General features: G+C 38.7%; 1 protein-coding gene across 8 annotated transcripts in view; it reads left to right on the top strand.

Moving 5' to 3' along the window:
• The window catches only part of LOC131366434 (BAH and coiled-coil domain-containing protein 1), a 68,814-nt gene extending 62,717 nt beyond the window's left edge, over positions 1–6,097 (top strand). For 7 of the 8 annotated variants that reach the window (XM_058410969.1, XM_058410943.1, XM_058410966.1 and 4 more), the window contains 6 exons: positions 511–619; positions 957–1,073; positions 1,272–1,424; positions 1,522–2,723; positions 2,849–3,085; positions 3,207–6,097. In XM_058410969.1, the coding sequence (XP_058266952.1) occupies positions 511–619; positions 957–1,073; positions 1,272–1,424; positions 1,522–2,723; positions 2,849–3,085; positions 3,207–3,416 (2,028 nt within the window). In that variant the 3' untranslated portion in view covers positions 3,417–6,097. Of the gene's footprint in view, positions 1–510; positions 620–956; positions 1,074–1,271; positions 1,425–1,521; positions 2,724–2,848; positions 3,086–3,206 lie in introns of those variants that run through there. The other variant, XM_058410968.1, reaches the window with a different exon arrangement.
• Positions 6,098–27,259: the final 21,162 nt, after the last annotated feature.

Here is a 27,259-nt window from a genome sequence, read left to right as displayed (position 1 = left end):
CTTCCATGACTCCAGTCGACTCTTACCTTTGACTTCAATCTACTACCTCCCACATACACAGTGAGGAAAAACTCAATCCCTCTCACTAGTCACAATCCAGCTTCACACCTCATCAGTGAAAAAGTACCCGTAACCATGGCAACCCTAAATTAAGGCAACTTGAAAGAGGGCCTTGGCGAATGGTAGATGCTGAGCTCTGTCTGCATTGTGGAAAAAGAGAAATGCTGGCAACCTGCAATCACAGCCCTCCCATTCACAGACTCTTTAGTATTACTCAGCAAGTCGGGGTTTACCACATCACAGCTTCCGCTGCTTTCAGGCCTGACTGGCATGCTGGCATGAGATAAGTGCTGCTTTCAGCACTGCCACAGTGACTGGTGTGTGTGCAAGTGCATGCACTTGTGTTTGTAGCTGTCTGTTTTGCTATCTGACTTTGTTCTCTGGGTCCAAACACTTCTTTGTTTTGGACTGGCACTGACTAACAGAGGTGTGTTTTTGTTTGCGTACCAGGTTTTGGATGTGCGTCCTGAAAGAGAGGCATTGCTGACCGAAGGGACGAGAGTGTGTGCTTACTGGAGTGAGCGCTCACGATGTCTATACCCAGGCTATGTGCGCAGGGGTGAGAAATCTGGAATTTGTCTTAAATGAGAACATTATTTTGAGTCCATCCATTTATTGTTATATACACACACTGTCCACTCCTTTAGCAGCCGCACAATGTATACAATCATGCATGCACCTTTAGTTGATTTTTACATCAAATATCAGAGGAATCTGTGATCTCTATGGCCCTGACATTGACATGGATGTTGGTTCCAGATGGACTGGTTTAAGTATTTGAGTATCTCCTGGGATTTCTATTACAGGTGTTTCTATTAAAGTGGACAGTGAGTGTATGTTTGTGCACACGATTTCAATGTTATGGAGTTTTGTGTTTTCATCTTGTGCTCTAATAGGTGGCTCTAATGATGAGTGTAAGCCAGGTGGAGTGATGGTAGAGTTTGATGATGGGGACAGAGGATGGATCTCTCTCCGCAACATTCGTCTCCTTCCACCTGGATACCAGATTCACTGTGGGTCCCTTATATTCTCTCATAAACCGCACAGTCACTAGGGATATACCTCATTAGAAATATATTTCTTGACCCTTCATTATTTAATCAAATATTTAATTCCAATTAAAAGTTGCATAGAAAATGATATTGATGTTTTGTTACTGATCTGAACTCACTTTTGTGCAAAGTTGTAATCCTTTTCCTCAACCCTGTTAGATGCTGAATCCAGTCCAACTCCGGTTTCCAGTGGTCGATCAGACAAGATAGTTTTATGTCATGAGGGAAGAAGCTCACAGATTGACAGATCCTCTGAGAAAACAGCTAGCACAGAGGAAGCCAAAACCAAGGAGAAGCCAATGAGAAAACCAGGTAACTGATTTTAACTCCCAAAACTCTCCTGCAAATATGTTTTTGATAAAGCATCCACTAAAAACACGGCTTGATGTATTTAAACATTATTTCTCAGGGAGACCTAAGGGTTCAGGACTGAAGAGGTTTACCTCAGATAGTGTCTCCAAAACCTCATCATCTCCACTTACCTGGCCATCATTAGCTCAGCCTAGAAAGAGAGCGCCTGTCAATTTGTTTCAACTTAATGGCTCAGCATCTAAGAAGACTATGAAGAACAGAGAGGCAGTGTTTCCTCATGCTTCAGTCTCTGTGACATCATCAGCCAAATGCATCTTCAATAGCAGGTCATTTGAGGTGGACTCTTTCAGTAGTATTGCTAATGGCTACTCATCTTTCTGCAGCCAGAACTCTGGCATGCCTGTAGAGGGCAGGAGCAGCCCCTATGGGCAGGGCAGAAAGTCTGAGGAATCAGACATTCCTCGAGGAAGGAAAAATGAATTCCTGATCAAGCTGGATCACGAGGGAGTAATGAATCCCAAGAACAAGAGCAGCAAGGCTCTGCTAATGTTAGGAGGGTCTGGATTTGGTTCCAAAGGTATCAGTGCTCCACCCAAGCCTGAAGCATATTCTCACCCAGTCCTGTTGGTAAAGGATAAAAGGAAGGGAGACAGTTCTCGGGCAGAGCTCCTTCCAATCCAGAGAAAGCCATCCCCATCGCTGCTAATGAGCAAGCATGGAGACATGGGCCTTAGTTGCCACAGGGACTGCCATAGCTCTTATTCAGACATGGATGAGGAAGATGAAGAAGAAGAGGAAAGGAGAAGAAGAACTGAATCCGTTCTGGTCCCAGCCTCTGGTGGCATGAGGATGGCTGGTCGTTTCCTCCCCCACCTATCTGTTTCATCATCTTCTTCAGGGTCATCTAGCTCTTCTAGTTCAGGTTCTATTTCCAGCTCCAGTGTCTGCTCATCTGACAATGACTCCTCCTATAGCTCTGAGGATGATGAGAACTCCACACTGCTCCTGCAGAGCTGCCTCACACCACATCACTCGCTGCTGCATCCCCATAAAGCTCCAACTGGACCCCCACAGCACTCATTTGTGGCCAAAGCTATGGCTGTCTCTAGCGCCAAAGGTGGGAATGTTGACAGTGCTGCCCGCAAGCCCCTGAAAAGGAAAGAGTGCCTCAGTTCATCCTCCAAAACATCCAAAGACCTGGTCAAGAGACAGAAGCTTCTGGCTGATCATAGCAGGCTCAAAGTGTCTTCTTGCATGCCAGCAAGGCAACTGTGGAGATGGTCCGGGAATCCCACCCAGGTAAGCATATCTAAAACATATCTTATATCTGTTTCAAGCCATATCAGTCTATTAATGCTTGTACCCTATTGTAAACAATTTTCATACAAACATTTATATCAAAAATAATATTTCTTGTTCTCAAGAGACGTGGGCTAAAAGGGAAAGCACGTAAGCTCTACTATAAGTCCATAGTCCGTGGCAGGGACACGGTGCACGTAGGAGACTGTGCAGTGTTCCTGTCAGCTGGACGTCCTCACCTACCCTACATCGGCCGCATTGAGAGCTTCTGGGAGACCTGGACCAGCAGCATGGTAGTAAAAGTCAAGTGGTTCTACCATCCTGAAGAGACCAATCTTGGAAAGAGACTTCATGATGGCAAGGTAAACATGACCGCTTACCTGACATAAAGAAAGAAGCATAGTTTTCTCCAAGAGATAGGATATTTGCAGATTTTCTACCATTTAGTTAGTAAAAAAAAATGATCTATTTCTTCCCTATCAGCATGGCCTCTATCAATCATGCCATGAGGATGAGAACGACGTGCAGACAATCTCTCATAAGTGCCAGGTTGTGAGCCGTAAGGAATATGAGCATCTGAGCCGCAACAGGAAGCCTGGAAGCAACCTTCAGGACCTCTACTACCTGGCCGGTACCTACGACCCCACCAGTGGCCAGCTTCTCACTGCAGACGGAGTGTCTGTTCTCTGCTAGCTTTGGTCTGAGGGTAATGACAATCTAGCATTTGCCTGAGCAGGAATTTGACGAGAGACCAACCAGTCAAAATGGGAAATTGCAAGAATCACAACTGTAATTATCCTATGTTCAAAAGGACCTAAGTTGTGGTGAGATGCATGGCTAAGAAAACCAGCCCACAATCTCCCAGCCTCACAACCTGTGCTTGGTCTCCCAAAGACGAACTGCCACCACGGGTAGTTTGCGCATGGTCCAGCTTCTCTGTATAGTACATCCATTTAATCTCACAAAATCTTACAAATTAACTTAAAAACAACAACATTCTATTTAAAGTCACCAAAGCAGAACCTTTTTTCGGTTTTGAAAGATGGCTATCGTGAGAATTCTACAGCGTAGGAAAAAAAAAAACAGACAAAGGCAGAGTGGTGTGCTTTCCCCCCACACCATGTGATGATTCCAGGGATATTTAAGTAAATAATAGATTTAGTATATTAAGTTTATGTATGTGTATATTTAAGGAGTTATTTACTATTCAAGCCATACACTTCAGTACCTCTTACCTGTCTTCTTATTCAGGTGTATAGTGTACAGGTGCATGTGTGATCTGTTTTGGTTTTTTTTCATTATGAATTTTTTTGTCGTTGTCTATATGTATATACAAAGTTATTTTATATGGGTGATGTACAGTACATATGAGGTTTATTGTCTGATGCTTGGACTGATTTATTTTTCTATGAGAAGAAATGAACTGAAGATGTATGCATTGCACTGCACATTGCCTGCTGAGACAGAAAGAGATGATGTTACAAGTTTCAGTCATTGTTATGGCTGCACTTTGGGCATTTCTTAGTATTTTTTGTTTTGTTTTTGTCTACTTATACCATTATTTTCATGTCCACTGTGCTTTTTACCCAAAAAAAAGGATATATCAGAAAAAAATAACTAAATGGAAAATTCAAATAAGTTCTTAACATGCAGGTATAAAATACCAGAGTGATTAATTAGTGCTGTACATCCTTCTGCAATCGACGTATTCGTAAATATTTGTTAATATATATATTTTTTTGCTTTACTGACAATGTTTCGTACCATTTTTTTCAACTTTCTCCTCACCAGAACTGGTGATGGCAAATTGAGGCAGACTGTTTGACCAAGGCCAAGGCAGTGAAACAAAGAAATGGCATTGTGCCAACCATAACAAGAGCTCTTAGAGAAGCCGATGAGTCGTTTGTCTTTAGGGACAATCATGTTCATAAAACAGCAAGCGTGGACTGTTCAACAGGCTCACACAATCACAAGATACTTTATTAAAAATTTTGTGTGTGTGTGAGTGTGACTGAGTGTTTGTGTGTGCCAAAAACATCCTGTTTTTATTATGCAACCTTCACTGTATTCTCTAAGTATTGATTATTATTTTTATTACCTATTTATTGTCAGTGTTGCTGTTTCATCACAAAAACCAAACAAAAATGTGACAGCGCTTATTTAGTTTGTGTTGAAAATAGAGTCTCTTTATATCAAAGTGCAATGGTCTGGCAGAGAGAACTTGTACAGAGAGAACACTGGACTAGTATGCTGGTTTGTGCCTTGAATTATAGTTAGACCCTCACCTTCTGGCCCCCATTAACAACTTTTGTGGCCCTGTAGGGGAAGTGACATCATTCAGTGACCTCTCCCTGACCATTTAACCTTATCCTCCGTGGTTTACAAATGGACACCAAAAATGTATTTGTCACAATATTCAGCCTATTCATTCGTCGCTTACCAATAACCTGAAAGAAAAAGGACATCTGATGATGGTTTCTCTACAAAATGTCCAGTCTTGATTTTTTTTTTGTAAAATGGGCAGTAAGGTTAGAACTTGCGTAAATAATTTTAAACTTGACTCTAACATAGGTTATTTATTAACTGTCTGTGTAGGCCATACTAATTGTATGTGAACTGTTTGCCTTTGTTATACTGTCTTGATAAAGAAGGGCACTGGACTGAGTAATTTGAATGTACTTAGTATAAGTTAAGCACGGACATCTTCTGAAGACATGTCTGAATGACACAAAATTCTAATCTTTTATCATGAAGGCAAAGTTCTATTAGTTACATTGTCCTGCTTAAAAGAAACTGATTACTGTTCCACAGTAGAGGTCAGTTTCTCTTTTTAGAAGAACGGATATTAGAGATTTTCAGATAGTCTTGTCTTAGAAGTCGGTCACCTATCATCATTTAAGAAAAGGTCATTTGCCCATTGATAAAAGTGCAATACTACTTTGACTCAACATTTGAATGATGGTCAGAATTGTGGCGCTTCTAATAAAGGCTAATGGGTAATAGGAAATGATCAGGAGGACGCGGGAACGTCTTTCCTATAAAACCGTTTTCTTTCCATTTCTATTTTGATTTGTACATGGTAAAATTATATGTACCTGTAATATTCAGCCTGTCGCAGAATTTTTATGTTTTAACTTTGATGAAAGCAAAAATTAAGTATATTCTTTATTGTTCTTTTTGTCAGTTTGTTTTTTGTTTCTTTTTTTTTCTCTGTGCTGAAAACTGTTGTAAAGATTGTAAATGTGTAAAGTAAGGTCTGGTTTGGGGAGTAAACATTTTACAGAAAAAACACTTTATGAGTATCAAGCTGTAAATGTGTTTTAGTATTAAGATTTTTTATAGAGGGACTATGAATAAATATCATGCTCAACGAACTGTGTGCTTATTGGATGATTGATTATCTTTAAGTAAGACTCCATCTGACTATCATGCAAGCGGTACATTCCCTGTGTGTGTGTGTGTGTGTGTGTGTGTGTGTGTGTGTGTGTGTGTACATACAATCAGCTTTAAGAATCCACCTTTGGATAGCAATCAGGCATGTTTGATAGCCCGGATTGTCCACTTCCTCCATGGCTGAACTTTTATAGTTGGAAGTGCAAAAGAGCATGAAGCCTGCACCACTGGTTAGCCCTAAATAGGTCACTGACCTTTCCACATGCGACTTGAGGGTCATTGTGAGGGCTTTGTGTCTATGGCTGGGTTAAAGAAAGCACATCATTCACATGAACACAGTGTGGTTTATGCTTGGCAATGGAGTTGAGCATAAACCACACTGGGTCAAAGCTAGGCCAGTTTAATGAAGAACTGATGTATCCCCTGCTTGAACATGAGTTAGGATACACCAAAAGTGCAGGACAGTTTAGTAGAATTTCTAATTAATTCCGAATTAACAATGTGGTAATCAATGAAGTAAAATTTAATTTGCCAAACCAGCCATACAGATATTGTGTTTCATAGTACAGTATAACCAGTAGTCTTCTGGAGTCTTAACATCCTGAAATATGTAACAATGTCCTCCATTACAAGCAGTCAGGCCAGTTTAATTTGCTGAAATGCTACCAACAGATCTCTGGGCTGTTTTTCTCCTCTCTCTTGGTGCCATGCTCCTAACCTTTACAATGTCTCTGCACTCCCAGCTTTCAGACTCCCGATTGTCAGGACATCTACAGAAGAAATGTTTCTCTGCATGGCCAATCCCATCTTCCCTATAAACATCTCGGTCTCATTAGAAGAATCCCTCAAAAACAAGAAGCAATGAAAAAAAAGGAAAGGAAATGGGCAAAGCCTAAGGTGGCCTAGATATGGACTTGGAGCAGTATAGCCTGATGACCTGGGCTATGATAACTGCATTAAAATATCTCAAATAGTTAGATGAACACTATATGTGGGTGTTGTGAATGAAATATTCTCCTCCTGTAATGTAATCAGTCAAATTCCACGCTCATGTTTGCTGAGTTTAATTAGGATCTTTGTGGTTTGGTATTTCCCAGTCATTACCATCATTTCAGCATCCACAGCCCTAGTGTTTGCTTAAAAGATAATGAGTGCATTTACCATGAAAGAGAGATTAAAAAAAGAGGCTGGTGAGGGAATTGGTGAGGGGAAACTCGTACAACGAACGATAACGTAATAAAATTAAATGGAAGTGTAAATGTATACAATGTGATTTTTTTTAATTCATAAAATATTGCCCATTGTAATTGGTACATTGATTTGGAATGAACAGGGTATGGTGTTATAGAAAAACACTCATCAGTCGGGGTAAAGGCACCAAAACACCATGTAGATGATTATTTTCTAATTCAGTAACTACAACAGTTTATATTTTAACTAGAAAACGCTAGAAAAAAGATGACAAGTAGTTAATGCAAAGAAATTGGTAGCATTTTAATTAACGGCACATGCGGTGCTTTATGACTGATTAATACAAAATAAACCAAGATAAACATTATAAAGGTTCATTCCAACTGGCATAAACTCGAATTTGTGAAAACTTTTAACGTGAGGTTCACATAATACCTGAACCAAGTGGCATTTTAAAGCCTGAGAAAATATACATAACTCACTGTATTTCATTATGGTGTCATGTCATTGCCATAAATATTCATAAATATCTTCAAGATTCAAAATACTTTTATTGTCACTACACTGATTACAGCAAAATTAAAGATTATATAGCAAAATTATAAATAGTCAACTGATCTCAAAGTCTAGTCAAAATCCTGAGAGAATATATGTAAGTACTTATTCAAATAATTAGTACAATTTTATAATTAACAGAAATAAGAACGATACTTCAGGGCCACTGAAAATATAAATGACTTTGTTGTTACACTGCAACAATTATCACACATCTTCACAATTTAACAGCAGTTCAGGAGACGCTGATGTATATTTTATTAAGATGTTCTCCTTAGTTTGATTTTTCTTATTCAACGATCTTTGGAGCCATAATAGTTTAATAATATAGTTTAATATATTTCCTCTGGCTTTAGAAAAGGTTTTTCTAAATTTTTGACATTCATACTGTTACGAGAAAATGTTCAGTGATGTTAGTTAGATGTTCTAATGTACTTTAGCCTGGAGAATGTCATAACACAAACCTATGGCAACAAAAATCTGTCACTTGACTCAGTCTTTTTGTCTACTCGACATCAAAATTGTCGAAATGCAGTCTTTACTAGAACTGATGCTTGTTGGACTAACCTTTACAAATAGTTATGCAGCTTTATTTCAGAATTATGCAGGTATTTCAGAGCCCTGTAAACACTACTCTTTACTCTTTCATGCATGGTATCCACACTTATTCCTTGTCAATATAAGTTCATTTTTAATATAAAATAAAAGAAAAAGATCTAAGGAATGGTAATGAATACCATGAAGAATTTATGCATGAAATTATGTTACAGAAATTAATGCTGTTTTAAATGATCAGCTTTACATTAGTGACAGTACCTGATCGTGAATACTGACAGTTGGTCTTGTTCTGTTTCTACTGGTTAATATGTTTAATTGAGGCAAAAGTATTTTAAACTGTTCTTGAGCAGTGTGTATGTCCCTGTCGTTTGTTGCTTTCTTTCAGCTGGTGTTGTAACAATGCGGTACAATGAGATGAAGCATGGAGCCTTTCAGCAAGGATGATAGCCAGCTCTAAGGAAAGGCAGAACACACACACTCACACACACACACACACACACAGTGTGTCTCCCTCTGGTCATGCTGCTGGAGATCCATTAGGGCACTGTGGGGCTGCTGTGCAGTGAAGGTGCTCCTCAGTGCTGAAAGGTTACCTTGGGAAATTAAGGTGTACGTGTGTTTTTCCTCCTTGGATTTGTCACATGGGGATGCCCTCTCAGCTAATGGGACTCAGAGATCTCCCCGAGTCTGTGCTTGTACCTGGTTTTGTGTCTGTCATACAGTTGCCATATCAGTGCTTGTCACCTGTTAGAGCCCAATCTGTAGCCTGTAGCTCCATAACAATGCCAGGACAGAGAGTGACTGGCAGTAAAACTAAGTCAATTTCCTTTCCTTTTCCTCTTGATCAGTAAGACAGCTGGGAAAGCTGCTCAGTGAAATAAATAAGCCAACTGGATCCATTTGGCTGACTTCTGTCCTGGCCATTTAGACATAAATCACTAGATATGGATTTAGAGTTAGCAGTCCCAGCAGCCCGCTGAACCTAATGTTCTGTGCACTAAAGCACAGCTAATCTGCTAATCAACTACATCATCCTCAGATTTCTGCTGTGCTCCGCTAGTCTTGGATGCATCCAAGTTGGCTGTAACCACATGTGGGAAAAGTTTTTTGGCTGAAAGTTTGTGGGTGTTTATGACACTCGGAGCGGTAAAGCCCACTAAATTCTGTCCCTGTGTACATAGCACGCAGTCCCTGTTTACTCAGGTCTCGAAGGCTGTAAACTCTGTGTGTGTGTGTGTGTGTGTGTGTATCTGGAGGGGGGCATGAACAAACTGTGGACCATGCTTTGGACTGAGGCAGTTTTCAAAGCAGGTTCTTTCATAATTAAAAAAAATAAAATAAAATTCAAACAGCAATCCTGGTGTATTCTGTCCACCCTGGAAAAGTATAGATTTTTTTTTTGTTTGTTTGTTTTGTTGGGTTTTTTTTGCAGGGCATTTGACCACTTTGCTAAAGCACAGAGAACATGTTTAAAGGTTTTTCACAGCCTTCCTTAATGGCCCACCTGTTGTTCTAAAATACACTGCACTGAGTTCTGCACAGTATTGAGCATGAACTAATTAGCTGAATAGGTTTAATAAGCAAGGACTTCTTGCTGTGTACCCTTTGTGCCAGGTTTTACTGCCTATAGAGTGTGTGTGTGTATGTGTGTGTGTGTGCTGGCAGCTGTTGCTGAGTCAGGAGGAAGGAGAACCTGAGCGAGAAGGTCACCAAGCCTCCCTAGAGACTCGAAAACAGGGGACCAGCTATTAATCTCCAAACAATACACACTGCCTCCCTCAGGCTCCTATGTGTGTAGAGAAAGAACAGCAGCACGACAAACATCTCTTCATGTTCAGCTTTTTATCATTAAGGAAAGCACATCAGATGTCTGTGTGTCAGGAAAAAAAAAGGCGGCCTTGTTTAGAGCAGTCAAGTGACTTCTCTTGTCAGAGGTAAGCAATGATGTCACAGGCTTCATGGAGACTGGGATCAAGTGTCTATACACAAGGGCCCTTTTACCATGCAGTCTTGAGGGCTAATCGCATTTTAGGATTTATACAATGCGTCGAAATATGTTCCACCCCCCTCCATCCGTTCTATATGAATTCCATATCCTGATTCAGTGATGGGAGATTGGGCAGCTCTGTCACGCTGGGTCGCTCCACCCACACACATCTGCTGCTGAATGGAGGCAGTTATACACACTGAATAGCTCATTGTGAAGAGATTCATCGATCCCACCCCTTCCCCTTTCCCCTTGCTTTTTTTCTTTCTCACTCTCATTCACTCACTCCATCCCTTTTCATAGTCTGTATCTGACTTTCTTCTTTTCCTGTTAAGATTCTGGACTAGTGACCGGAAGCTTTGGAGTTCAAATCACATGACTGCAGAAGAGCCACTATTGCGCCCTTGAGCAGCTCGGTGCTGTGCAGTTGAGGTCAGTATACAGCTGCTTCACATGTAAGCTGTTTTGGTAATAAGCTGTGCTCGTCATCTGGCTTTGAGGAACAGCTAGCTCCAGAATTATTGGCATGCTTCAAGACAAAAGGCAAAAACATATCAACATTTCAACACAGTTTTATTTTTCCCAAAGATTTGTTTCCTGGGTGTGTTTTCTTAAAACAGCTGACTTGAAAATTATTGCTCCACAATACATATTGAGTGTATTTGTATAACTAAAAGTATTCAATAATGTTCAAATCTGGAGAATGAGATGGGAAATATATCAGTGTTTTGCAACAACCACTAACCAGGGGTCATGTTTTTATGCTAGAACTTATTCATACTTCATATTCATGCTTCTATCAGTTTTCACAAGACCTGGAACAACAAAAAAAAACCCAAATAACAATGACCCAATGATTATAGTGTGGATAGACTTATTTGCTTGTATGCGGTCCCCATGTTTGCCAAACATCACAATAGTGTGCATGGACTAAAACTTTAGTGTCACCGTTACTGATTGCATGTGTTATATTAATTTAATTCTTCTGTATTCATTTGAATTATTAATTATTCTATAGCCAGTGATTACTATACAGCATTAAAAAGGGATCTAAACACACCTTTACTCAGATGTGGAAAAGCAGATTTCCAAGCTTTTGTGTTCACCCAGTACACATACACACTTTTTTACATTCTACCAGTTATATAATATATGAAATTGCATAGGTGGAATCATTTAGAAAACTAATCAAAGCGATTTATTCATTCAGTCATCTTCAATAGGCACTTTATCCTGGTAAGGGTGGAGACAATTGTGGGAACAGTGTGAGCAAAGTGAGAGAATTCAGCCTGGATGGTACGCTAGTCCATTGCAGAGCACCAAGTCAAGTCAAGATGCTTTTATTGTCATTTCAACCATATATAGCTGATGCAGTACACACTGAAATGAGACAACGTTTCTCCAGGACCCTGGTGCTACAAAAAACAATATAGCGCTACATAACAACACAGAACTAAGGACTGAAAGTAAGTTGTCCTAGCCACATAAAGTGCAACGTGTGCAACCTAGTGCATACAGTGCAAGACAAAACAAAACAGGACAGATACTCAAAATACACAAAATAGCGCCGACCAGTATACATTCTGTACATTATGTTATACAGTGCAATGTGCAAAATAGGAGAACTGTAAACAAAGAGGGTTCTTGTAAACTTATACACTTCTGTTTAGCTGCAGTTGGTGGCAGTTTGAAATGTGTGCAAAACAGCATCAGCAGCAATTGAGTAAATGGATGAATATTGAGTTGAATTTGGTGTTTGAGTATGTGTTTGAGTTTCGAGTTCGGAACAGATCAGTTCATACATATCCGTATATATACATTCACATATACCTTCAGTGTTAATTCTCCAACATGGATAGATTAATTTTTATTTTTTTATCCATTAGTTCTGTGTTGTATTATGTAGCTCTGTGTCTTTATGTAGCACCAGGGTCCTGGAGGAACATTTCACTATGTACTTCATCAGCTATATATGGTCGCAATGTCAATGAAAGCTTCTTGACTTGACTTAACATCACCTTCCTTTTTAAGGGACCAAAAGTAATTGAACAATTGGTTGCTTTGCTGTTCCATGTCCAGGTTTGTGTTATTCCCTAATTTTTTCACTTACATGTAAGCAGATAAAAGGCCGAGAGTTGGTTTCATGTGTTGGATTTTCTGTTAACTTTCAAAATGAAAGTCCAAAGGGCTGAGAGAGAGAGAGAGAGATTAGATTAGAAAATAATTTACAATTCAGTACATTTTTAAACAGTAAGAACCAACTTGGTGAGACCATGGAAACTGTGATGGATGGATGACAAAAGAATTCTTTCCCTGGTGAAGAATAAGTCCTTTACAACAGTTGGTGAGATCAAGGACACCCTCCAGGAGGTAGGTTTAAAGTCAACAGTCAAGAGAAGGTTTTACTAGAGTAAACACAGTGGGTTTACTACAAGATCAATGTCCAAATATTGGACCTTATTGTGTTTATGCTGTGTCTCTCTCTCTATACATACCCTGGCTTTATTACGAACTCCTGTACACCTGCACACAAAAACTCATGCAGATACAGGTCAAGAGCTTCAGTTAATATTCACATCAAACAAGAGAATGAAGATTAAAAAAAGTTGCCAGGAGGAATATAGTAACTGAGATAATCACTCTTTGCAATATTGGTGAGAAGAAAAGCAGCTCAGCATTGAATACACTGGACCTTGAGATGAATGGGCTACACCATCAGAAAACCACACTTCTGTCAACCAAGTAAAATAATCTGAGGCTATATTGTGCAAAGATGTAACCAAAAAGGTTCTTTGGAAGATTTTAAATAAATAAATAAATAAATAAATAAATAAATAAATATTAAATTAAATTAAATTAAATTAAATTAAATTAAATTAAATTAAATTAAATTAAATTAAATTAAATTAAATTAAATTAAATTAAATTAAATTAAATTAAATTAAATTACCTGGAATTTTCTTCAGGTGTCCAATTTTGGATAGATAACTGCTTGAATGTACACACACACACACACACACACACTATTTAATTGTTGTGTGAGAACAAATTGAACCTTAAGCAAAATAAAGTTTAAAATAAATCTATCTTGTCTAATTTTTTCAGTACCCTAAGGTCAGAGAGCACATATAAGGGAACAACTTACATTACACCTAGGTCAGCATAGCAGAGAGTCACATAAGTTTGCATGTCATTTAAAGGACCTAGAGGCCATATAACTCTAAATTACATTTCAGAATTTCTGTCTCTGCAAACAACAAGACGTCAGAGCTGGAGAGACATGTGCAACCATGCAACTGCCGCTGTAGATCACAAAAACTGTGCCAAATTCATAGAATAGCCAACTCATCCTCTGTCATCCAGCCATTTGCACAGGCAGCATGAAGAAACCTAAAACAGGACAAGCACATCTTCTACTACTGATGTTCAGTATCAACTCACAGATGCTTCAATAAAAGGAAGCATTTTGAAATGGTTGATCTTCAAAGCATCCCCTAAAAGTTCTGTTGCTTGTGTGGCCTTTCAATGGAGGGCTTGGACAGCATGAGCACTCTGGTCTGGTCTGCATAGCAAGCTGCAATGCACTGTGTGACACCATTTTACACTTTTCAGCATGAACTTATTCTGCAATTTGTGCTACAGTAGCTCTCCTTTGGGATCAGACCAAACAGGATAGCCTTCACTACCCATGCCTCCTCCATGACCCCATCACTGGTTTGCCAGTTGTCTACTAACCACGGCATACTGGGAACACCACACTGCTGTTTTGGAGATGCTCTGACCCAGTCATCTAGCCATCACAATTTGTCTATTGGCAAAGTAATTTTTCCGGCTTCCAACACATCAACTTTTACAACTGACTGTTCTTGTGTTGCCTAATATTTCACACCCCTTGACAGGTGCCACTGTAACAAGATCAACGACGTTATGCACAACACCGGTCAGTGGTGTTAATGTTATTGCTGATCAGTGTAAAACTGCAGGAAAAAACACCTGATAAAACCTCTAAACTATTAATTGTAAGGTGCCCTACTTTTTGGTTCTTTTCTTTCAATAATTTATCCTGGTTGAACCACATTGTATAAAGAGATCATCTTGGGAACACAGTGAGAATCACATCACATGCATGTTTCTCTACAAGCTACCAAGAATATTTAATTTATTAACATTTATATAATGTCATATCTCCAGCATGTGGCAAAGTGCCAACAGTTTACTGTACACTAACAGTCTCCCCCAGCCCCCATGTCCACCCACCCACCTCCCATCCACACACACACACACACACTCACGCACATGTTGGGGAAGGTATAATTTATGAAGAGTACAGCTGTGAGGAACCCCCTCTGATTTAGTGTGTTGCTCATGGTCTTAACGATCTTAACCGTTTGAAGTTCAGAGGATAATGTAAGGTGATCTGCTGTCCCCCATTGGGTAACACACACACACACACACACACACACACACATTAGAACCTCAGCTTCCACCACCTGTACTCTGTCTCAGCCCACTTTTAGAGCAATGAGAAGCTATTATGCGTTCTCCAATTACTCTACACCAATTTTCATTTATTTATTTATTTTTTTTGCTCTCTCAGGTCACAAGGGGCACAGTGCCACCACCAGCCCATTCACACCAACTGCTCTGGGGGAAATTTTATTTCCAATATTACTTTCAAATTTTAGTAGATCTGCAGGCATGGCAGTTAGATAAAAAAAAACAATCTGTAGCATTTCATTTGCAGCATTTGTACATTCTTAGAATAAAGACTACATCAAGGGTCTGTTTTTAAAGGTGGTCCCTATTAGATTTTTTTTTTCCTGAAAGAGAAACCTTCATAAACTTCTATAGAGTTTCTCTCAAACCTTAAGATCTCCAAATTTAGTCCTTTAACACTTTTTTACCAGTACACTGGCTTTCCATTATACCAGCAGAATGGAAATGAACATTTTCAATCAGTATAAGCCAATGAATTATTTTATTGCTGCAAGTCTGATATAAAATTAGTCAGGACACAGCTTTCAGTGTGAGATGTGTTTACCTCTGTTGGGATAACCTTACACAGAATTTTAGTGGGTGAAATAACGTCTTGAAATTTTAGGCGCCTATGAACATGCATTTGTTGCAAACCTGGCGTCACCCACAGCAAAGCACTGGCTCTGATGTCACTCTCATTCAGATGCTAGCTAGGGAATAAAGGAAGAAGGAAAAGAGAAGAAGTGTGGGGTGGCTATAACAAATGTATGCTTAATGCCAGAGAAATGCCACAAATGCAATAGTTTAACATATAATGTATGTTTCAGCTTTCGATATTTCAATATTTGGAATATCAAAGAAGGCACCAAGTAGAAGTAGAGAAGTTCTCCGGAACTTTTCTTTGAATATATCACTCCCAGTAGGCAAAGCCCTGTGTGTCTGTTTTCATTTGAGCCATTAATCACAACTGTGGAGTGCGACATGACAAAGAAATTCAATGCTAAACATGGGCACCACAAAACAGAAGGAAATTCAATTTTTTGGGCTTCTGGACTTGTCTAAAAAGAATACCAGGGATACATGGAACCTCTTATAGATTCAATGTTCTTGATTAAACCTTTTTATCAAGTGAAGATTCTTCAAGAGTTTTGGATTGGTAATGGTTTTAGCTTTCTATAGCCGTTCTACAGGCTGTGGCAAGTCAAGAACATTTTGACTGGGGTGGATAAGGAATCTTGAAGATCGTGCCTATCTTGAAAAATGTGTCCGAGATTTACAGAGGCTTTTTATGTGCTCTCAATCATCAGCAAAAAAATCTGCACGAAAGACATTTGATCACTCCATAATGTGGAAAGCAAAATGTCATAATTTTCATCGACTTCAGAGTGGCTTTTAAATGTGTGCGTTGGCCAGTATTATGGAAATCACTGGAAAAATAGCATGTGCCCCAGAAAGTCATGTGCGTCCTCCAAGCAATATATAGCTTTGTGCACAGTCAAAATAATCTGTCTGAGGAGTTTTCCATCCAGACCACATTCTCCAGGATGACATTGTCTCTCCACTGTCCCTCAATATAGCGATCATTAGGAAAACATTCCGTACGATGAAAACCACTTAGTTACCCATCTGATGTTTGCAGATGACAGTGTCATATTCATCGAGCCTGTAGCAGAGGCCTTAGAACTCCTTGACAACATTGCACATGTCATGCAGTCCACTGGCTTGAAAAACAATTCAAACAAGACCAAGATCCTGGCAACTGTAAACCATTGTCCCCTCACTGGTGTCCAAACAGAACAGGTCAAGAGTTTAAATATCTGAGGTAAATAGTCCTGGAGAATTCACAGCAAACTGAAAGTCACAACATGCCACAATTGAGGAGAAAATCCAGAGACAAAGGTTCTGATGGTTTGGCCACGTGTGCAGGGTGAAATCCAGCCGGCTACCATACAGACGTTTCTGCTCTCAGTGGCCCAGACAGTGGAAAATGTAGCAATCAGCACCAAAGAAGACGTGGACCAAGCAAGTTGAAAATGACCTGAGGGATCAGAGACTTGGCCTCAGTGTAGCCAGGATTGTTGCCTTTGATCGCCAAGCAAATCCACACCAAAGCACTGGCTCTGATGTCGCCTTCATTCACATGCTAGCTAGGAAACAAAGGAGGAAGGAAAAGAGAAGAAGTGTGGGATGGCCATAACAAATTTATACATAATGCTGGAGAAATGCAGCATACAAATGCTTTATGCTTTAACATATAATGCTAGAATTTAACATATAATGTAGGTCTCGGCTATTTCAATATTTGGAATGTCAGAGAAGGCACCAGGAAGTTCTCCCTCTCTTTTTTTTTATAGAACCTCCATATCAGTTTAACTTGATTAGGACACTGTACTATATTGGGTGTGTGTGTGTGTGTGTGTGTGTGTGTGCACATATAAGTGAGTGACATAGTGCTGTTAAGGTCATTACACTCAAGAGGCTTAACACGTCAGCACCGACCACTCAGGCCACTGTATTCCGGGGTTCACACTATGCCAACCATGTTTGTGTGTCTCAGGGGGCACTGGTCAAAGGTCACAGTTTCTTGCACCCTCACTCACTCCATCCTGCGTTCCTCACAGCTGCATAAACAACGAGAAGTGACTGATTCAATCAGTGCAGGGATTAAACTTGCCCTCACTAACCTTTGACCCTATGCATGTCTACTTTTAAACCACTTAAGAAATGCACTCAATGTCTCAGATGAGAAAATAATAAACATTAAATGACCTGAAAATGATATGCATCCATATTCAGCTAACATCATTCTTACATCATAAAATATACTACAAACCTTGTATTAGTTTTGCCTCTTTTTTTTTTTTTTTGTAAAACGTTGCGATGTTAAACCGATCAAGTATATAACAGTATGAACAATAATTCATTGAGTCTGGTATAAAAATATGTCAGAACACTGCTGGCTTTTGGTGTGAGACTTTTCGTTTTGTAACCTTACACTGAATTTTTATAACCTTACACTGAATTTTAGTGGTTGAAGATAACATCTTTAATTTTTAGGTGAGCACTTGGAGCATCTGAGAGAGCAGAGATGGGTTTGATATCACCATTTACTTTGAAGATAATTGAAAAACTAACCATATTTTGGAACTTTTCTATGAAAATAATGCCTACAGTAAGCTAGATAAAAACAAAAATACTCATTTACTGAGTGTCTACTTTTACATGAGCCACTATGGTGAACCACCACTGTGGAGTGTGACATAACACAGAAGCTCAATGCTCTGAGAAACAGTGTTAAAGAATTAAAGTTATACTACACACATATCTATATAATGTCAGACATATACCATGGAAATGTGAAGCTTTTTGAATCTTTTCCCCAGAACAGTGTTAAAGTACTGTTAAAAACTCATATATATATATATATATATATATATATATATATATATATATATATATATATATATATATATATATATATATGAGTATATATATGAGTATATATATATATATATACAGGGGTTGGACAATGAAACTGAAACACTGGCCAATTTAGTGTTGGAGGTTTCATGGCTCATGGCTAAATTTGACCAGCCTGGTGGCCAATCTTCATTGATTGAGTGTGAAGGTATAATTAGCAGAGTAATAGCACAATTTTGCTTAAAATATTGCAATGCACACAACATTATGGGTGACATATCAGAGTTCAAAAGAGGACAAATTGTTGGTGCACGTCTCGCTGGCGCATCGGTGACTAAGACAGCAAGTCTTTGTGATGTATCAAGAGCCACGGTATCCAGGGTAATGTCAGCATACCACCAAGAAGGACAAACCACATCCAACAGGAGTAACTGTGGAAGCAAGAGGAAGCTGTCTGAAAGGGATGTCCGGGTGCTAACCCGGATTGTATCCAAAAAACATAAAACCACAGCTGCCCAACTCACTGCAGAATTAAATGTGCACCTCAACTCTCCTGTTTCCACCAAAACTGTCCGTCGGGAGCTCCACAGGGTCAATGTACATGGCCGGGCTTCTATAGCCAAACCTTTGGTCACTCGTGCCAATGCCAAACGTCGGTTTCAGTGGTGCCAGCAGTGGAAATCTTGGGCTGTGGACAACGTGAAACATGTATTGTTCTCTGATGAGTCCACCTTCACTGTCTTTCCCACATCCGGGAGAGTTACAGTGTGGAGAAGCCCCAAAGAAGCGTACCACCCAGACTGTTGCATGCCCAGAGTGAAGCATGGGGGTGGATCAGTGATGGTTTGGGCTGCAATATCATGGCATTCCCTAGGCCCAATACTTGTGCTAGATGGGCACGTCACTGCCAAGTACTACTGAACCATTCTGGAGGACCATGTGCACCCAATGGTTCAAACATTGTATCCTGAAGGCGGTGCCGTGTATCAGGATGATAATGCACCAATACACACAGCAAGACTGGTGACAGAGTGGTTTGATGAACATGAAAGTGAAGTTGAACATCTCCCATGGCCTGCACAGTCACCAGATCTAAATATTATTGAGCCACTTTGGGGTGTTTTGGAGGAGCGAGTCAGGAAACGTTTTCCTCCACCAGCATCACGTAGTGACCTGGCCACTATTCTACAAGAAGAATGGCTCAAAATCCCTCTGGCCACTGTGCAGGACTTGTATCTGTCATTCCCAAGATGAATTGATGCTATACTGGCCACAGAAGGAGGCCCTACACCATACTAATGGATTATTGTGGTCTAAAACCAGGCGTTCATTGTCCAACCCCTGTACATATATATATATATATATATATATATATATATATATATATATATATATATATATATATATATATAAAATCCAAGATAAGTTAAAAGAAAAAAAACCTTTTACATAGCAGCTGTTACAAGTTACAATTTTCCTTTATATTGTGTTTTTTTCCTTGCTGACACCCCCCCCACACACACAGTTTCCTGACTTCTGTTATATGTTTCTGTATTTGACGTATGGTAAGATTAGAAATCTAGATAAACAGATCATTCATTAGGTAAATAAATATAGGAATAAATGAATAAACAGGCTAGCAAACAAAACAAAAAAATTTGATCTGTTGCTTTTTGCATATTGATCCCGTCTCATCTCACTGCACTTGTACTGGTCATATACTGGGTGCCAGTTGGAATGTTTCTGAATGGGGTTTGGTTTATTGTAATCAAAGACAGCCAGAATGATCTGCTAAATGACTTTTGTTGGTCAAATGATGGATCCCAATAGGACATAAATTAGAATTATGCTGGCAAAGTGAGCATCAAGCAGGCTCTGCCTCAGACACATGCCAAAGCATCTACAAAAGGAGGGCATGCCAAGAGTGTTTTGTAACTACCAGCAGATAGAGTGCGCTACTGAGGATACATTTGTCTCTCGACTTATTTTACTATTATATAATTAAAAATGCAGTAGTGTGCGCTTTCCAAACTGCAAGAATCTGTAAATGTCTCAGGGACGGTTTAGATTTTGAAAACAAGCTGCGTATAAATCTGTTTTATAAACTGACTGTGTTGTGTTTTTCGGTAAGGAATTCGCTCATGTCAATTCCTGCATTTCTTACAGGACAATAAACATTACTAGTACAGTGTTATTGGTGCTACTGATAGCGTTTGCCTCATTATTCGTTGTTGGTTTGAGAAACACAGTTTTTATAGCCTCTATATGTAACAGTTTGTGTGAGGAAAACTGAATACATTTGAGCAGTTAGAAATCTGTGTCTATTTTTCAACTCCTGGCATTACAATGGCACAAGGTGCAGTGTATCTTGCCCGTTCACTATTTACACTGCTCTGTGTAAATCTGCCCCTCTTTTACAGACTCTGTGTGTGGGAATGCAATAAACCACATCACAAGTAGTCGCACGTCCAGCCTGGTTTAGATTGCAATACCATATATTAAAGAGTGAATGCAGAGAGGGAGATACAGTCACTACATACACACAGGCATGGAGACAAATTCTCCAGCAAGATGGTGGATTTATAAAAGACAAGATGCACTAAGAGAGAATTTATGTCAAAGAGTGGCACAGCTATGAGCCTGGAGTGAACGTTACATGAGATCACGCAAACCAGCTTTGCTTTTGTCTAGCTGTAGTTTTCTGATATATCTAATTACAAATACCTAAAAACTATAGCTTTAAGGATTAAGCTAAGACCACAAATCTGAGCAGGTAACATGCATGTGAGGAACATAGAAGAGGAACAAATGTTACTTTGTTTTTTCTGGATTTAAATAAACATTTCCTTTTTCTCATCCCACGTCACATTTCTATTCTACTGCCTCTTCCATCCAATCTTGGGTATTGGGGTCAGGTTTTCTGAGAGCTGAAATAGTTTGTAAAAGCCAAAGTGAAATTATATTTAATGGAGGAGGTTTATTTAGTATTTTAAAATATCATGTATTAATTCTTCTTCTTCAAAAAAAAAATCCATTTCATTTATGCTTAAGATGAACAAATCTGTAGAGTCAAAGTGAAGTAATAATAATACTGAAATTAAATAATTTTATTGCCTAATTATTTTTTTTTTAATAATAAAAAAATTATTTAAAAAATAATTTGAATTGAATAAAAAAGAATAAAAATAAATGGTCATTCCTTTTCAGTAAGTGGTCAGGGTCCCGGTTTATCTGAAAAAATAAAAATAAAAATCTTAGGTAATACTGGGTGCAAGGCAGTAAAATTCACACAGAGGGATGCCACTCCATCACAGGCACCAAGAATACAAATATTCACATGATACTAGCAATTTATTATAGCCAATCCTTGGGCAGTGGGAAGACAGCAGAGAACCCAGGGGAGAACCATATGAAAACCAGTAGAACAAGCACAGATACTCTACACAGACAGGGACCTGAGCTAAGGATCAAATCAATGCTACACACTGCACAACTGCGCTACCAATACATGAAGACTAAGAAAGAAAAATGTAAGAAAAATGTATAAATTTAGATATTAAATGTAAATTTATGAAGTTATCACTAATGAGCCAGCCAGAGCCAATGGTGCTAAGGAAAAACTCCCAAAGATAATCAGAAGAAAGAATTCTTTGAGAGGAACCAGACTCGAAGAGGAACCCATTCTCATCTGACACCAGTGCGATTACAAAAAGATTTCCTGTACACTATATAATAAAAAAATACAATTGTGTAATCTGCAGCTTATGAGCAACTTGAGTCATTTCTGAATTCAGTTAAATTCAATTCTATTTTGTTGATGTTGTCTGTTCAATGATGGACACTTGGTTGCAAAGCTTTTTGTAGCAACTGAAGTACTAAGACAGTCCAAGGACGAACTTTCGCAGCCGTCTTCATAGTTTTAATGTGGTACCATGCACTGTAATCTTATTGATCTGTTCATGAGAGGTCATCCTTAATAGCAGCAAGTAGTTTTCAGGTGATGAGAACGCAAAGTCCATCAGAGGTAGAGCACCAGGATGTATTAGTCGAATTCAGACAAACAGAAGTGGTCAGGATCACTGCAGAGTGAGAGAGAGAGAGCAAGAGAGAGAGAGAGAGAGAGAGAGAGTGAAGTATGTTCATTGTCAGTTAATAGTTAAAGACAGTTTACAGTGCAAGCAGGGACTCCGGGAATACTAGCATGACAGTATAACTAAAAGAGTGAGCCAGAAGATAACACAGACATGAAGGCACCCTGGGACAAAATACAGCCAGCAAATCCACTCTTAACAATGCTCAGTGAATGCGTAAAGGTTGGGGGGGGGATAAGGGTGACATCATTTAAACATCCCAGTTCATCAAAACACTCCAGACCCTAAATCTTTCAGTTCTGCTCCTTTAGCTAAAAAAAAACTATTAACAAAAGGGTTGACTAAACAAATATGTTTATAGCTTAGACTTAAACACTGACACTGTGTCACTGAGTCCCAAACATTAATGTTGAGCATTATAAGAGGAAGCTCTGCCCCCTGCTGTTAACTTGACTACGTAATGTACCAACAAAGAGCCTGCACCTTTTATCGAAGTAGGTGTGGCAGATCATAAAATTCCCTCAGATACTGAGATAGCTTCATAGGAAGATAGTAGCATGTTATAATCAATGTGAAATTTATTTAGTAGCCAAAGAAATGTGTTTAAACTAGGGGTAATGTGTTCATATCTTCAAGTACTCTGACTGCTTCATTCTCGCCTAACTGGATACTGGAACAAAGTTATATAAAAAGCTATTCAGATCAATTTTTTTTTTTTTTTTTAAAAAGTGCATTTGTATACATTTTATCCAAACGGTTTAGCTACATTTATGCATTATGCATTATTAGATAACTCTCAACAACAGTAACTCCAGAAAGTATTTCACTTTTTGCTGTGTTGCAACATCAAATGTAAATACATTAATATGGGATTTTTTTTATTATTGCATTTAAATTGACTATCTGTAGGAATAAAATTAAATAAACTATTTATGTTTACATTTCCATTAAAAAGAAGACACTGCTTAATTGATCAGCATTCACTCTTTACTATCAATACCTAGTGCACTTTTTTTTTTCTCTCGCAAGCAGTTACAGCTCTGATGGATCTCTGTGAACTTGGCACATTTGACTTTTTCTCTATTCTCAATGCAAATCTGAAAATCTTTGAGGCTGTCTTCAAACTCCCAAATTAGATGGAGAATATCAGTGGACAATTTTCAGGTCATGTCACAGATTTTCACAGGGATTTACATCTGGGCTTTGACTCTGCCATTCCAAAACAAAAGCTTCTTTTATTTCCCCAAGCCATTCATTTGCAGTATTTGCCCTTTGCTTTGTGTCATTGTCATTGAACAAATCTTCACCTGGGACACACACAGATTTCTGGCTAACTGAAACAAGATATTCTCAAAATAATTTGCTTGAATTTGGTTCCAGTTCCTCCCGCTGAAAAACAACCCCAAAGAACCATGCTACCACCACCATCCATGACAGTAGGAATGATGATACCTGGGCTGCACTTAGCATTATTCTTTGCTTTTAGAGCAGATGACTCACAAGTGTCTGGGTTGTGCCATATATATTTTTTTTTCCATTTTGTATAATGGATTTCACAGTGCTCCTAGGGAGACTCAGTGCTTTGCTTTTTATAACTCTAGCTTTTTTTCCTCTCAAGAACTTCATCTTGAAGCTTCATGGGCAGTTCCTTGTTTCTCGTGACAGCGGGATTGATTCGATCTGTCATATTAGCTGTGAGACCTCCCAAATTGAATGGCATTTATTGTGAATGCCCAAGAAAATTAAAAGGAAAAAAGAAAACTTCAAAAGGAAAAAAAATCCAGTTCTGATATACTTAAATACTACAATACAGCAAAAAGAAAATAATCATTAGGGGGGGTGAATACTTTCTGGAGCCACTGTATATTGTGTGACATTCCAAACGGCTGAATTTCTGTTAATCCCATTCAACATGGAGTTTATTTTATGGAGGAAAATACCAATGTCTAGCCATGAAATTAATAAATGTCAATTTTTTTGACTGTTTTAAAATATCCATAAATCCTTCCCAATGTAGTTAATATTACTAAAAGTCACAACACTACTCAGACTATCGCTTGATTTCTGCTTTGGATCTTCTTTTCCCAAAATAAGGTCTCAGTAGATGAAAATAAAGAACAAGTCTCCAACTGCACCATTAAACAGGTGACATTTAATGCTTATTATGATGACCACTTCAACTCTGTGTACAAAAGGTCCCCATTAGAGCACTTTAAGTGAGATTCTTGTGTGTGTGTGAATTGATATGTGGATTTACAGGGTCAGTAAGTGCAGACATGCTGATGAGAGGGAAACGCAGCCTGTGGTGCTGATGTGTGCACGCCCTCAGTAATGAGAGCTGGTCAGAAGCTCATGTTTTTCCTCCAGTGCAAGCAGAAGGGCATTTGTACCATCCTCCTCTTCTGAAAAAAAATATCACATACATTCCACATACCATGCTATCATATGTCTTCCCATGTGATTTCATGATTGTGGTTATGTGTGATCACATGTGAAAGACATGTGAAAGTGCATTTCAACATGCCATGCTGTGAAATATGTGTCATCATATGATTAATGTGTTATCCATCTATTTATTTTCTGCAGAACTTATCCTACACAGCGTCACAGGGAGTCTGGAGTCTATCCCAGGACTCGGGGCACAAGGCAGGGGACACTCTGGATGGGATTCCAACAAGGCTGAATCTCTCTCTCTCTCTCTCTCTCTCTCTCTCCCTCTCTCACACACACACACAAACTCCCATTCACACAATATGGACAATTCAGAGATGCCATTCAGCACCGCGAGGTGATGATTCATTAATTCAAAAAATAAATAAATAAACAAAAATAATGAATCACACGAAAATTCATGTGAGAATAGTGAATTGTGGGAAAAAAAACAATTCACAATTTCATGTCATTCTTTATCAGTTGTGTGAAACAAAATCAACAACCTAATACATGTTAGAAAAAAATGAAACATAACATACAATATAAAACCATGTGATTTTTCCACGAGAGATCATGAGGTACTTTTAAAGCTGATTGCATTTACCCCCATTTAACTATCAGTTTTATTATTGTGTTAGAATACAGTCTTGAAGTCATCATGTAGTTTGAATTATGACCACATATTAAATTATTATATTTGTGTCAAGCATTTTAAGTCACTAACTGGCCCTGGTGGCTTTTATTTATCACAATCATTCGGCTTTAGACAAGAAAACATAATAATCATACTTAAGTGGCTGCATGGTGATCATGTCATGTCATGAAATGTAAAAAATAAAAACGTACAAAAAGCTACTTGTAAAGTAAAAATAAATAAATAAATAAATAAATAAATATCAGGACATTTTTCAAATCATTGTCTCATTCTTGTGAATCCGAAACAAATTTCAATATAAAGTTATAAAGTTGTAAAGTTGGTTAGGGGCAATAGGTTTACTTAAATCTTTATCCAACAATTTCATTATTTTCCTTTTAATACTGTATATGAAAGGAACTAGCAGTTCCTGTGCAAAGATGATTTATGATCTTTGAGGTGTGTAAAAGGTCTAAAAGAAATAAGATTTATAGCTGTTTAATGGAAATATAGTTTAATAATAATCAAGAACACTTCTCCAAATCAGACAGGCCCAAAAAAATAATTGTTATAGCAGTATCATAAAGGGCATCAGGAGTTTGCAATATCACACTGATATCCTTCTACTTAGCAGAGTCTAATTTTCTTGGGAGGTTATGAATCAACATAAAACAAGATTACAGAGAGTCCGTGTGAGTGCTGGTGCTTTAATTTGTATAGTGCTTTTAAGAATAGGCATTATCACATAGAATATGCCCTCTTGTGAGTTTAACAAGTTAATGGATGCAGTAGTAGGTGCTAATGGATGGCAAACCTGAAAAATGGTCTTATCTGAAAAGGTTCAAGACTGATAGAGCACATTCATCTATGTCCTGGCCAAAGTGAGAATCTTATAAAAGCTGATCAGTTCTTTCTCTCTCTCTCTCTCTCTCTCTCTCTCTCTCTCTCTCTCTCTGTATAAATACACTTCTCTCTAAACCATTCCTTCAACTGGAAACCTTGAGAATCAGGCAAAAAAAGGGAGAAAGATGGAAAAGGGATGGACTATAAGAAAATAGAACCTAGCTCCAGAGATTCAATAGACTTGATGAAATGAGACGTGAGACAGTGCTTGAATTGCCCACACCTTTCTCCGAGGTTTGTGTGAGAGCTTCACTGAACATTAATGGTCACATGCTTATGACTCTTCTGCCTTCGGCAGCTCGGAAGCTTCAGCAGCTCTGAGGTCTTTGTTTGCTGCACATAAAAAAATTCTGGTATGCTAAAAAAACACACATTTTATTGCCCTCATTATAAACTTCTTATTTAAACGGGACACTAGAATTATTTAAAGACTATGTGAACATGGTGCGTGTAATAAAAGGAGACAGCAATTGACTGAAAAACATAAAACACACTCTTAAAATGTATACTGTGGAAAAAGAGCTTGGGCCATATATCAGGCTGATGGCAGTGAGATGCGCTAGGCTGCCGTCACCAAATGTGATATTCAGCGTCTGAATAAACAAGCCAAATTGTCATTTAAACAGCTGCTGTCATCTACTGACATTTACGACCATTGTTTAAGGTAGCGCCTAGCCCAGCAGCATGACCACACCTGTCACTCAAAATGAGCTTCCTGTCAGCAGGGGCTACCTCTTCCTGTCTCATCCATCAGTGGTACAGCTGAATGTGTTGATTACAGCAGTGGGGGGTTGATATAGAGCAGGATGGGCTTTAATGTGGATAATAAGGGTGTTAAAACAGTATGATTTCTGCATGGCATGAATAAAGGAAGTGTTACTTTTGCATATATGGA

The sequence above is a fragment of the Hemibagrus wyckioides genome, linkage group LG02 (assembly GCF_019097595.1).
Source record: "Hemibagrus wyckioides isolate EC202008001 linkage group LG02, SWU_Hwy_1.0, whole genome shotgun sequence".
In the NCBI taxonomy this organism is placed as follows: domain Eukaryota; kingdom Metazoa; phylum Chordata; class Actinopteri; order Siluriformes; family Bagridae; genus Hemibagrus; species Hemibagrus wyckioides.
The sequence above is the reverse complement of the archived record's forward strand: the minus strand, read 5'-3'. Positions and strand labels throughout refer to the sequence as shown.